The sequence below is a fragment of the Populus euphratica genome, unplaced genomic scaffold (assembly GCF_000495115.2).
Source record: "Populus euphratica unplaced genomic scaffold, PopEup_1.0 scaffold43.1, whole genome shotgun sequence".
In the NCBI taxonomy this organism is placed as follows: domain Eukaryota; kingdom Viridiplantae; phylum Streptophyta; class Magnoliopsida; order Malpighiales; family Salicaceae; genus Populus; species Populus euphratica.
The window spans coordinates 467,344-481,149 of record NW_011499889.1 but is presented as its reverse complement, the minus strand read 5'-3'; the positions used below and the strand labels follow the sequence as shown (position 1 = coordinate 481,149).

Genomic DNA, 13,806 nt, shown 5'->3' with positions numbered 1-13,806 from the left:
TTAAGTGAGAGTTGAATTATATATATATATATATATATATATATATAAAATGTTGTGTATATATGGGTGTGAATTTTATGTAATAAAAATGAATTATACATATAATGTAAATATTATGAATATAAATATACTATTAAACATGAAATCTTAAAATAATTTCCATCCAAGTTGCTGATCTTTTTGTATTAGTCGACAATTATTGTCGATTAATGTTTTCGGTGATCAGCACAAGCAAATGGAATCTCCGATTAAATTCAAAGCTGAACGTGCACTCATTAACGATTTTATTAAATCTTGATTTTTTTTTAAATTCTTATTCACCATAACTATTAAGAATTTAGAATATTTTAAGGAAAGATTAATAATATTTAATATAATGCGTGCATCAAGACGAGGGGACGCTCGAAAAATCTTAAATAATGAAGTAATCAAAGGAACTCAAAGTAGATGAAGACGCGGCTTCCTAAATTGAGCAGCGCCCTCCCTACCAGGGAAGTGTTTTTTTTTATTTAAAAAAAAAAAATAATATGAATATTTTTATACCAGCTTGTGAATATATTAATTAATTCTATAAATTTTAAAATTAATATTATAAAAATTTTTATTGATGATAAAATTTATAAGATTAAAAATGATGATTTTTAAAGAACAAATTAAACTAATAATCTCTAGAAAATAAATTAATTTTAGAAAAAATGTTTTAGAATTTGTTTACGAGGACATGAGAAACTATTAAATTTGTGTTTTTAAATTTTTTAAATGATTTTAATATATTAATATCAAAAATTAAAATAATAAAAAAATTATTTTAATATATTTTTTAGTATACAAATTTATTTTAAAAATATTCTCCATCGTAAATAAAATGAGAAAAACAGCTCGGAGGATATTGGAGAAGAAAAGGAGAGAAGGGGGGTAGCTGGTCAAGCTTGAAAATTCATGATTACGACTAGTTGATCTAACATTCTGTTTTAATTAGCGGCGTCTTGATTTGTTGGAGGTTAGCACGTTCCAGAAGAGAGGCTTGTTGAATTTTCTAATTTGATTTTTTTTATTTTCTTTTCTTCCACAAATGCCAGGCCGAAAGAGGCAGGATTTAATGCACCTCGAGTGGTAGGATTCAAGAGAGGGGCCTGAGTCTCAGAGTCTGATAATAACAGAGACAAAAACATATATATATATATATATATATAAAGTTTTTGTTTTCCGGTAAACGGATTGACAGCGGTCTTTATCCAAATTTGCTGCCAACCTCTGGCACCCAACAGCCTATTCAATTCATGCTATGGCTACAGGATCTTTTGTCTAATCCACACTGCTAATTGAAATAATTGAACTCCTATTCTTTTAAAAGCAATTAATTTAATTTAATAATTTAAAAAATAAATATACTAACAAAACCTATTTAAATTTAAAATTTATATAAATTCATATTATATTTTGTTTTTAATTTTTATTAATTAAAATAAAATAATAAAATTTAAATTCATACTATTTGATTATTAAAACTTTGATATTATATCAAAAAAATTATATTATTTAATAATTTAGATTATTAGATAAATAACCAGTGTATTATTGATATAATTCTCCCAGCTACACAAACAGCTTAAAAATTGGACAGTTTCAGGCTACAATTTACTTGATTTTTATCTAGTGGAATTATATAATTCTGTCTAGCATCCTTACCGTTGTTCAATTGATTGATTGAAGGTGCCTAGCTAGTTCTAACATTCTGCCAGGACTGGGCTCGAACACTAACTCATGGTTGTTTTTTCTACCTACCGATGTATCACCAAAGAAAATGACGACAAACAAGTAATGGTAAATTGGACCATTGACAAGCAAACTGGGTTAGTTGTCAAGATTTCTCAGGGCCTGGCGCCATCCTATTAAACATTCCTCCCCTGGCTCGCCGGCTCTCCCCCCTCTCCTCCCTGAAAGAGAGGGAAGAGGGAGTTCAAAGCCCACAGGCCTGTTTACCACTTGGGCCACGTTGCAAGTTTTAAGGGACTGAAAATACTGTCGAGATTTTGAAGATATTGTTGAAGGACATGCAATATAGCCCGATGACACCAGGAATTTTGACCTTGACAGAGTTCCAGTGAACAATTCGAATCCAAATTCAGGCTAACTACCACTTCTCTCCTTCTGGTCAATGATGCCGAGAGATAGCCAGAGACGGTTTCAGAAAAAATCAATTTCCATCATTCCTTTGATCATAAGTTGAGTTTTTCTACCCAGAATAAATCAAATCTCCAGAGCCTTGTAACTTAAAAATACAAAAAAAAAAAAAAATTACTAGCAATTTTTTTCTATAAAAACACTGTTTGAGATTGTAGTAATGTTTGATTTTTAAAATATTTTTAAAAAAATATATTAAATTAAACTTTTAAAATTTATTTTTGAGATGATATCAACTATTTAAAACTATACAAAAAAATTAAGTTTTTTTTCAAAATAAATTTTTTCTAAAAACACAACTATGATTCCACTCATCAAACCAACCCCCTCCCTCCCCAATAGCACATTCTTCGTAATCTCCACCAGCCCATTGCGAAAGCTTCGAGTGACTCCGATGACATCGCTATTATTTTTTTTTTTTGTTGAATGGCCTTTTATAGGTGGGTGTTAACAATCATCGTCTTTAGGAGTATCTTAATTCTTGCAATCTATTAAGGAATTTATGTAAAATAAAACTACACGCATACTTATAGAGAGAGAGGGAGGGAGAGAGAGACAAAAACTTCCCATCGATATCCTGATCATGTTTGTGTTTCTTCCTTTGATTTTTATTCTTGTTGCTCAAAAAGAATATTTGGAAAGTAGATAAAATGAGCTATCTTGACCAAGACCAATAATTGGACATTCTTTCGTTGTTTAGCTTTAGCACATATGTAGTGATTATGAATAACTTGGTAGAAATGGTTCAAGAAAGAAACCAATTAAAAAAGAGGGTTATTAGGAGGGACCCCCTGATAATTATAGTGACAAAGAAATAAATTACTCACGATGAAGTTGCGCTTCTAGTTGTGTCCACCAGACAACTCAATTGCGCTTTTAAAGCGAAACCAAACAAGACTTCTTTAACCATTCTTTTTTAAACTTGTTTTTGCACAGCTGAATCGAGCAACCATAATTTCCCCTCTCCATATGATATTTCCCAATAATTATGGAAAAATTAAAACAGGAGATAAATAGATTTATTTTTTGTTATAAATCAATTAAAAAAAACTCAAGTTAATTTTAGTCAACTTATAAAATTTATGATTTAAATTATAAAAATTAAAATAACTTCATAAAAAAATTAAAAAAATTTACGAACCTTCTTTTCTAATAAATCTAATGTTAAAAATTGAAATTAAAAAAAAAATCTAAATCCATGAAAACAGGAAAACTCCACACAAAGAAAATTCTAAAAAAAATTACGAAATTCAATTCTCAAATAATCTAATATTAAAAAAAAACTAAATAAAAAAATATTTAATTACTGGAGGGTAAAATTGAAAACATGTATTTAATTAAAAATGACAAAAAAAAAATAAAGATAACTCAAGTTAACTCATCAAACATGTAAATTAGATCATGAAATCAGGATAATTCCATAAAAAAACAAATATAAAAAATTATGAAACTCAATTCTAATCAACTCAATGTTTAAAAATAAAATAAAATAAATCAATTAGAAAAAGTAACCTAAAGAAATTATCAAAATTAACTCAAATTAACCTGTTAAACTCAGAATCTAGTTTATAAAATTAAAATAAATTCATAAAAAAACAAAAAAAACTAGGAAACTTCACTTTCCATGAATTTAATATTAAAAATAAAAATAAAAATAAAAAAAAATCTAAATCCATGAGAACAGGAAAACTCCACACAAAGAAAATTCTAAAAAAAATTACAAAATTCAATTCTCAAATAATCTAATATTAAAAAAAAACTAAATAAAAAAATATTGAATTACTGGAGGGTAAAATTGAAAACATGTATTTAATTAAAAATGACAAAAAATATAAAGATAACTCAAGTTAACACATCAAACATGTAAATTAGGTTATGAAATCAGGATAATTTCATAAAACAAAAATAAAAAAAATTATAAAACCCGATTCCAATCAACCCAATATTTAAAAATAAAATAAAATAAATTGATTAGAAAAAGTAACCCAAAGAAATGATCAAAATTAATTCGAATTAACCTGTTAAACTCAGAATTTGGGTCATAAGATTAAAATAAATTCATAAAAAAAAAACTAGGAAACTTCACTTTCAATGAATCTAATATTAAAAATTAAAATTAAAATTAAAATAAAAAAACTTAATCTATAAGACTAATATATAACTCAAAAGAAAAAAAAACTACAAAACTTTCTTGGCTAACAATTTCTCAAAACAACATAATAATATTGGATAATGAAATAAAAAAATTATTGAAATATAAGATTGAAATAAATAAATAAATATTATTTTGTAGTGAATAATGTTTTGTGGACATGTATCCTTCAGAAATAGAAAGGGTGTTAAGCTGGTCAAACATATATATGATATGATAGGGGGTAAAAAGACAAGCGATTATCACGCAATACAAGTTAATACACATGAGATGGAAATGACTTCAAATTTAATTTGTTCAGCAAACAGAAAACCACAAACAAAACTCAGACCAATCAAATTATTATAATTATTCTTATTCTCAATTAAAAATACATTAAAATGCCAAATCTCAGTCTTTGATAATTAATTAATACAAGAGCCTAAATCAAAATAAATAGATAATCAGCAAAATATAGACAGTGGCTTGCACACACACACCCACCAAAGTCAGGATCTCTCATGAAAAAGGAACACAAGGCCACGGCAGGATCTTCCCAACTTTCCTCTCTTTTTATGCAAAATTGATTTACTGCTCTCAAATCCAAACTCCCTAGGCTAACAATTGCAAATCCTCCGATCTCCTGCGTTAAAAGAGGTCCGAATGCCAAGAAAACTAGCAGTACCCCACAAATTAAAACAGCCAACCGCTATGATTCAGTTTTTCAGTTATTACAGTTTCCTAATCTCCTTCTCCTTCCTCTGCCTTTCCCGCCCTTCCTTTCCCGCCAGAATCAAACCAGACCCCTCATCGACTGTCACAACCGTCGATTCCTATAACGCCACCACGTGGCATGAATTCACTCGCTTCCTTGATGTCGGGAAGGGCAGTCAAGTCAGTGGCATGTCGGAGCTGAAGAAATACTTCAACCGTTTCGGTTACCTCCAGATTCCCGACACCAAAAATTTCACCGATACCTTCGATACGCAATTCGAATCGGCTGTTCTTGCATATCAAACAAATCTAGGATTGCCTGAAACAGGTAAACTGGACTTTGATACCATATCAATGATCGTGTTGCCCAGATGTGGTGTTAGTGACACAAAGACACACGACACAAGGTTCCAGGCGAAAAAACGTTTTGCATATTTTTATGGTAAGCCACGGTGGATGCGTCAGGCACCGGTGATACTAACCTATGCGTTTTCGCAGAATAATATGATTGATTACATAAGTATAAAAGACACAAGGACAGTTTTCAAGCGTGCCTTTTCAAGGTGGGCACAGGTGATTCCAGTGAGTTTTATGGAAATTGAAGAATATCCATCAGCAGATATCCGAATTGGGTTTTATCATAGGGATCATGGCGATGGAAAACCGTTTGATGGGGTTCTGGGTATATTGGCTCATGCATTTTCACCGGAGAATGGGAGGTTTCATCTCGATGCAAGTGAAACGTGGGCCCTTGATTTAGATAAAATTAAGTCAAGGGTAGCGATTGATTTGGAATCAGTTGCCACGCATGAGATTGGGCATGTGCTTGGATTGGCACACTCTTCGGTTAAGGAAGCTGTGATGTATCCGAGTTTGAGTCCTAGGACTAAGAAAGTGGACCTTAAGATTGACGATGTAGATGGTGTTCAGGCTCTTTATGGGTCAAATCCTAATTTCAAGTTTAGCTCCTTGTTGGCGTCGGATAATTCGTTTAACAAGGGAATTGGTCTCAGAAATACGAGATCATCAAAGTGGACAATTTCTTTATTGGTGGGTGTTTTGACACTGTTTCTATGTGCATAATGACACTCCCTTTTTTGGTGTCATTTTCAGGGTTTTTTTTTTAATTTTTTTAATTTTTAGGTGTAGCAAAATCACACATATATTATTCAAATGGAAGAAAAACAACTCTTTGTCTTTTTAACCTATTACAGATTTTTATACGACATAAATATTCGTGTGAACCCTATTCTATCTCCTCTCTGGTTACAATTTTCTTTTCACGAGTCTTGTGGCTAAAGATGATACATTTTCGCCCGAGAAAATTAACGTGTCCAGTGAGGAGTAAAATACTTTTCTTCCTGCGTAGAGAAGCTTGTTTCGGTCCACCTACGGGTACCCTTTGTATGGGGCTTTAAGTGTGAAGACAGGGAAGGAAGACAACCTTCAAAAGGAAACAGCAGATGCAACGGCAAACCAGAAATCCAGTTCAGGAAAGACACGCATGCTGTCCAATTCCCTTCCAAAGAATATACCTCAACTCAAAACAGGTAAATAACCAAGGCATTACTTTATATCCAATCCAATCTTCACGAATGAAGGCTTCCAGATTGGGGAAAGAAACTTGCTCTGATTGTAACCACATGCCATAAATTTAGAAGGTTTGTGAAGGAACCAAGAGTTTACCCTTTTTGGGCATAGATAACGTGATTGATATTGTATTGCGAATACATTTTCAAAACATTTATTTTTTTAATTTTTAAAATTATTATTTTAATTATAAAAAATATTATTTTAATGTTCTTCGAGTTAAATACACCTTTAAAACTTATCAAAACACAGATTCAAACATGAAGATAATTAAACAAACAGTGCCAAAGAAGTGTATCCATAGAAAGCGTGCCGGTAATGATGGCACAGTATCATGCTAAAGTTATATTTTTACTTAAACTTAATTAGCTTCAAATTATTTCGGATAATCACATATAAATAATAATAGATTTTATATGGATAATAACAACCAGTATTAAAGTTTGCCTGGAACACAATAAATTGTGGGAGTGATTAATTTTTTTGGATACGCTCTATTAATATCCGTACAATATTATTGGTGGTCTATATATTTACGGTGTTAGAAAATGTTTAACAAGCTTGTTTGGTAATGTAATTGTAATTATTTTTTATATAAAAATATATGTTAATATTATTTTTTTATTTTAAAAATAAAAATACATGTTAATATTATTTTTTTATTTTAAAAAAATTATTTTTGATATTAATATATCAAAATAATTTAAAAATACTAAAAACATATTAATCTAAAATAAAAAAAATTAATTGGTTTCAAAAACCCTTTTAAAACACAAAAATAAACTAATCTCATTAACATGCAACTCAGAGCACCACACAACTAATGGTAGCACCAACCTCTCCACAAATCTAGATGCTGCAACACCACTCTCCAGTTTTCATGCTATCGTGGGTAAAATGAGCACAAATAAAATATAGTCCATTAGTCTTGTGTCTATATACTAGAAGGAATGACGAACAAAATCTAGCACACATGGAATTATTAAAAAAAATTGTATCTCAGAGCACAAATAAAACATTTGAAAAGATAAAGATGGATCCCCAGTAACATGTAACTCATAGAAGAGATTTGTCCCTTTAATCTCTTTGAATTGGAGAAGCGAAAAAAGAAAAGGTAGAGATTTTGCTATAATCCACTTTTTCAGCCTTGGCAGTTCCTTTTGCAGATATTCCACATAAATCTTCTCTCTCGGCTTGGTGTAAAGCAAATAATGTTTATAATGATGGATGAAGTTGTGAAAACTTTAGAGATAAGAACGAGCATTCCACGGGCTACGTCTTTAGCTGTGGTGATTGAGTTCGAATGTGAGATTTTTTTCTCTACGTTTGGTGTTTTTTATAACACAAGTTCTTCGTCAAAACACGAAATCTCTAATACTTAAGTTAGTCGACAATGTAGAAAGAAAAAATAATAATAAACAAATAAGAAAACATGTAGAGGAGCAGGAGCGTGAATAACTTTTGTGTTCCTAGCTTGGCTTGCTCATTTTACCCACGATCAAGGTATTTATAGACCTGAATTATATTAGGTTAGCATGAAAACAGGAGAGCGGTGTTGCAGCATCTAGATTTGTGGAGAGGTTGGTGCTCCCATTAGTTGTGTGGTGCTTGTTGTTTCACTAGTGGATAATTATGAGGAATAATACATTAGGGCGTGTGCCTTAATTATGCGAGGGCCAAAAAAAGAGAGAGAGGGAGAGAGAATATGTGGGAGAGAAGGCATGTTTGAGAGAGAACGTGTAGGGAGAAAGAGAAAAGTAAAGGAGAGAGGTTGGTTGCCTAGCCGTCTATACCATGCCCAAATGATCAGGAGATTTGGCTGCTGAGACCCAATGGCTTGCATATAAAACTTCTATTTGATTAAAACAATCAATAATATTATTTGATAATTAATAACTGTGCTTTTCAAAAAGGATTGCAGTGCTTAAATTTAATTAAAATCTTAATGTAAGTCATAAAAAATGTGTAAAATTATTTATAAAACAGTTAAAGAATATTACAAAGTTAACAACTCTAAAATCCTTATCCTATTTCTATACAAAGTCTTTGAGCTTGGTCCTTATAAACCCTTTCAATGGTTCCATCATTTGCCATATACATATATGATTAATTATCACTTTAAAATACAATTTCATCAATATATATATATATAGACACACACGCGTGTGCACGCGCATGTCAAAGAATATATAATTAATGAATATTGTCACGAAATGAATTTTTTATATAAAAAAGGAAAAGCAATACCTAAAATTGTAATGGATTGCTCTAGGTTTTCTGGTGAATTCCGAACCTAATAGGAAGATCACATTAGAGTTTCTGTTATGCTTAACAATAAAACTCCAAAAATAGGGAGATATATTTTGTTGGGAAAATTTAGAAAAAAGAAAAAAGAGAGCCGTTGGAGATAAGGGAGGTAAGAATGGCTAGGAAAGGACAATAGGCACTCACTCTATGATGCGCGAAGGACAGGGAAAGAAAACCGGTAGAGAAGCATTCATGAAGGTTGGCTAGACACAAAAATAAGATCAACAACAAAAACAGAAATCCATTTGGAACAACAAAACCACGAAAACTCCCAAACAACCAGCCCATGAAAGAGAGCTAATTCCAAACTAGTTTTGTTGCGCATAAGGAAAAACTGCCAAAGGTTTAGAAGGAAGAAGGCGAGATGCCCTTTCTCTTTCTCTTTCAATGTTAATTGTAACTAATCTTGTTAGAGAAATTAGTGCTAATTATAAAGGGAGAGACAAAAAAATTTGTTGGCATCCTCCACCATATATATATATATGGTGGCCACTTGAGTTTTTTGTTTGGAGATCATCGGTGAAGAACCAATAAAGGGAGAATAATTAAAGGAAGTCGTTCCATTTGGGTGCTTTTCTCTGCTTGGAGGGGACATTAATTTTGCTGGGAGGATAGATATTTCAAAATGGTTTGGAACAAGAAGAAACAGACTCTCGAGGATTTGGTGATTATAGCAGGGCTGATAATGGTGCAATTTGTGTACGCAGGGAACTCGGTTTTGTTGAGCTATCTCATGTCTCTTGGCCTTAACCCTCTAACCATTGTTATCTTCTCAACTTTTGCCACCTTCCTTATACTCTCTCCCATTGCTGTTCATTTTGAAAGGTCTCTCTCTCTCTCTCTCATCTCTCTCTCTATATATATACATATTTATGGGAAATAAATTATGTTCATGTTGCAGGAGCAAATGGCCAAAGGAATTCAGATTGAAGTTGATGATTCAGCTGGTTTTAATTTCTTTTGGAGGGTAAGGCAAAAATTAAAAATCTTTAAGATGAATTTTGATATTTAAATGTCAATAACTGCAATACTTACATGTAATGAATGTCAGAGTTAGAGAGCTAGCTATATGCATATATATATATATATATATATATATATTGCCTGCAAAATTCAGTTTTGTAATTAGTACTTTGTTTTGTCAGTATTGTTCTCTTCAAGGAAATCAAAGCTGGTAGGTCTTGTAATCAATAATTAGCAGACTGTTGTTTTCTTTGAACAAAACCAAGCACTAAGATGATGAAGGCGCAAATAAATCCTCAAGAGAACTCCAAAGTTACCATTAGTTATTGTTCTCTTGTACAGGAAAATCACAATACAGCAGCACCAGTTTAGGTTCTGTTTGGAGTGTAATTTTCTCGAAGGGCTCTCAGCTCTCTGATGGCTCTCCAATATCAATTGAGGAGAAATGTGTCCATTTGTAAAACAAGTCATATATTGATTCATTATTATGTGTGGCATAATTAGGTCTAGGCAAGTCCTTACTTTTATTTTAATCGACATATAGTCGATAGGCACGTCTACACGCTGCAGGCCTGTGGTGCTACAGCATCTGCACAGGACATGTTGGATGCCCCTGTCACCAGCAGATTTGTTGACGTGCATCCACTCATGCGTCACTCATTACCAACTAGTACATTAAACATCATTTTGGGGTCTAGCGTTCTCTACCACTTTGGATGATGTTAGAGATATTGATCTTTCGAGAGCTATGGGTGCCCGAATCCTAGCATGTTTTTTCTTTTTAGTTTCTGTAAGATTCATGTTGGACATTCTATTGTCATTTTGTCCATGGATGTATCTATTAACGTTTGTAGAGGTTTTTACTTTTTTTTGAGCGAGGAGAGAGCAGACCGAGAAACAAACTAAGGAGAAAAGCCTAGACACTGATTCATTGAGCAGGGCACTCAAATGGTTTTCTTTCTTTCCTATTTCATTTTCAGGGTTACTCTGTTTCAGTCCTTATTCCTTAAGGGGATTAAGTTAACTTCACCAGCAATGGCAACAGCCATGCCGAACCTTGCTCCAGGGCTTATTTTCATTATTGCTTGGACATTAAGGTATCATTTCCAAATTTCCTTTTTAGCATTTCAAAACGTGAATTTCCTTTTAACAAAACATAAAAGCCCACAGAAATTTACTTTCACTCCAATCTAGTTGAGTAATGACAGTTACTTTGTCTAGTGATTGTTTTTCTGATTACTAGCTAAAAAAATAGAGAAAATAATAAATATATATACCAAGCATCTGGTGCCCCTTCCTCTCAATGTGTTTCTGCTATTGTCTAGTGATTGTTTATCTGATCACTAGCTATGTGCAGGTTAGAGAAAGTTAAGCTATGTTGCGTATACAGCAAAGTCAAGATTGTAGGCACCATTTTATGCGTTGTAGGTGCCCTCATGATGAGTCTAATGAGCAGCACTGAATCAGCAAAAGAGTCAAAGTCCACGGAAAGTACTCCCACGGGAGATATGAGCTTCGACAAACATAAGATTAACGGTTGCTTATATCTCATAGCAGCGGTTTTTGTTCTATCAAGCAATGTTGTATTGCAGGTAATGTTTTAGATCAACAGTGAAGGAATTAATTATGTACAATCTGCATAATTTTAATCTCGCAAATTGAGTTTTGCAATGTGTTACGTACAGGCTACTACTTTGGGTGATTTTCCTGCTCCTATATCCCTGTGTGCCATAACATCATTGATTGGAGTAATTATAACTGCGATTGTAGAATTGGTTCTAAACCACAGAGTGGACGTTGGCTGGCCCCTGATGAGACTCGGGACCCTCATTTGCTATTCTATACTGGTAATCTCACATTATTTTCCCTCTTCTAACATGTCAAGATTATTTGTTAAATTTTATCACAAGAATGGAAATTTCCGTTTTATTAATTAGAGCCACTTTCTTCTACTTTAATTTGCTTGTGCTACTTGAAACCATTAATAAGGAATGGAGGAGTTAAATCATTTCAATAATTCCCTTTAATTTTATGTTGTTTCTTCAACACCTTCTGCAGTCTATCAATCTTGTTTACAAGCTTCTAATCATTTGGATGCACAGGGAGGTGCTGTTGGTGGAGCATGTGTGAGCTTCAATGGATGGGCAATGAAGAAGAGGGGCCCAGTTCATGTGGCCGTGTTTAACCCCATTGGAACAGTTATCTCAGTTGTTTTTTCTGTTATTACCTTAGGCGACAGATTTAACCTTGCAAGGTAAGCTAGCGAGAATCACGAAGTAATTATATGTGACAAGAAGCACACATAACTTCGTCACCTTTCAGTATCCTGTTTTTTATTCTTCTCATTTGCAGCCTTGCTGGTATGTTCCTCATGTTCACTGGTCTATACTTGGTGCTATGGGCTAAAGGCAAAGAAGGTTTCCGTGATGGTGATCACCTGGAAAGTGAGTTTGATCCACAGAAGCGTCTCCTGGCTTGATAATTAGCGTCAATATTCAGATAGATTGCCCTAATTTGTTCAGTCAGCAAACCCTGTATTGGAAAGAGCTAGTGCACAGAGGAAACGCTAGCTTTATTGTTGTTGACAGGTTCACTAGAAAAATCTCCTGGTGTGTAAATATTGTTCAAGATACTCACCCCTTCTGGAATCATAGAATGATCAGACTACATGTGTTTCTTGAAAGCTCGAACATATTTTGGGTTGTGTGTAGAAACTTGAGAGATTCTTGGAAAAATGTTTCCGTGGCTAATATAATTGTACTTGTATAAAGCGGTTTGATTTGTTGTAGCCAAGCAATGTTGGAATCAAATTTTTGTAGTTACCATGATCTAGCTTCTGCAAAATATAAAAAATGCATATTAACTTACATATAAAAAAATAATTTACAGTATTTGTTGAATTAAAATAAATTTAAGGAAGTAAAATGAGGTAACGATCAATTATTTGAACTTAAAACAATTTATTGATTGCTCTTTAGTGATAGCAGTGTCATTGCAATATTGTTTCTTATACTTAATCTTTTATTTTTAGCAGCACAACCGAGAAAGCGAACCCAAGACTTGAACGTTACTCTTTGTAAGAAAGAAGTAGAGGGATTTTGATAGGAAAAATGTAAAAGGGAGGAGTTATAGAAAATTAGAAGTTTTTTAAACTATGTTAGAGTTTTTTTTTATATGGATGATTTCTGATAGTTAAATTAACGTTACTTTTACTTAACATAAACAAATATATCTTTACAATGGTATAGTTAAATTAATGTTACTCTGTTTTAGAAGAATACAAATGTAACTTCTCATTCACCCTAATAATCCTCGGCATAAATAAAAATTATTTGATTAAAATAAAATATAAAGTTAACACATAAATTTAAAAGTAACAACAAAAAGTTATCAGAGAAGGTAACTTTTAATCTTAAACATTTTTTAATGAAAAACTATTAGATTTACTCGGCTAATTAATGAATATGACATCTTGAACTGTTCAATCTTTTATGTAGACCCAGATAACAAAAATCACACAATTTATTTTCTTACAATTTAAATTTTCATAGTTGTGTTCATTTTAGGCCAAAACATATCATGGTTTCAAAAGGTGCTTTGAAAAATTTAATTTTTTTTTTCTAATTCTCATATAAGTAGCTTTATTTCAGACTTTCATAGGTAACTCTTATTAAAAGTATCTTGTAATACATCTACTTGAATTTCTCAAACAGTAAGAATCATTAAAAACTTAGTTTATACTGGTTTTCACTATATGTAGCACTTTTCTTCGTAGGAATAAATAAAATTGAAATTAGTAGATTGAAACATGATTTAGCTATCCCTTTAAATCTAGATCTTGGGATCTCTAGTTAACTAGGTTGGGTTTTCATCATGGCAATTCTTTGAATATAGGCTTTAACCCTATTTTTCTTGAT

At 32.2% G+C, this 13,806-nt stretch overlaps 2 protein-coding genes across 2 annotated transcripts; both read left to right on the top strand.

Annotated features, from left to right (window-relative positions):
* Positions 1-4,834: 4,834 nt before the first annotated feature.
* Positions 4,835-6,587, top strand: LOC105130987 (Matrixin family protein). The gene is made up of 3 exons (XM_011033735.1): positions 4,835-6,079; positions 6,244-6,315; positions 6,399-6,587. The coding sequence occupies exons 1-3, from the start codon at positions 4,979-4,981 to the stop codon at positions 6,585-6,587; spliced, it is 1,362 nt and encodes a 453-aa protein (XP_011032037.1). The 5' UTR covers positions 4,835-4,978.
* A 2,375-nt stretch (positions 6,588-8,962) lies between these two features.
* LOC105130875 (WAT1-related protein At5g47470-like) lies at positions 8,963-12,682 on the top strand. The gene is made up of 7 exons (XM_011033582.1): positions 8,963-9,751; positions 9,828-9,893; positions 10,870-10,986; positions 11,247-11,481; positions 11,575-11,736; positions 11,992-12,143; positions 12,242-12,682. Exons 1-7 carry the CDS (start codon positions 9,552-9,554, stop codon positions 12,366-12,368), a joined length of 1,059 nt encoding a protein of 352 aa, XP_011031884.1. The 5' UTR covers positions 8,963-9,551; the 3' UTR covers positions 12,369-12,682.
* The last annotated feature ends 1,124 nt before the right edge of the window (positions 12,683-13,806 follow it).

Excerpts from the sequence above, each read along its gene's own strand:
- LOC105130987 (XM_011033735.1), top strand. The coding sequence starts at position 4,979 with ATGCCAAGAAAACTAGCAGTACCCCACAAATTAAAACAGCCAACCGCT. Across the intron at positions 6,080-6,243 it reads AGTGGACAATTTCTTTATTG|ATTTTTATACGACATAAATA; the intron begins GTGGGTGTTTTG and ends AACCTATTACAG. Across the intron at positions 6,316-6,398 it reads TTACAATTTTCTTTTCACGA|AGAAGCTTGTTTCGGTCCAC; the intron begins GTCTTGTGGCTA and ends CTTCCTGCGTAG.
- LOC105130875 (XM_011033582.1), top strand. The coding sequence starts at position 9,552 with ATGGTTTGGAACAAGAAGAAACAGACTCTCGAGGATTTGGTGATTATA. Across the intron at positions 9,894-10,869 it reads GTTTTAATTTCTTTTGGAGG|GGTTACTCTGTTTCAGTCCT; the intron begins GTAAGGCAAAAA and ends TTTCATTTTCAG. Across the intron at positions 10,987-11,246 it reads ATTATTGCTTGGACATTAAG|GTTAGAGAAAGTTAAGCTAT; the intron begins GTATCATTTCCA and ends AGCTATGTGCAG.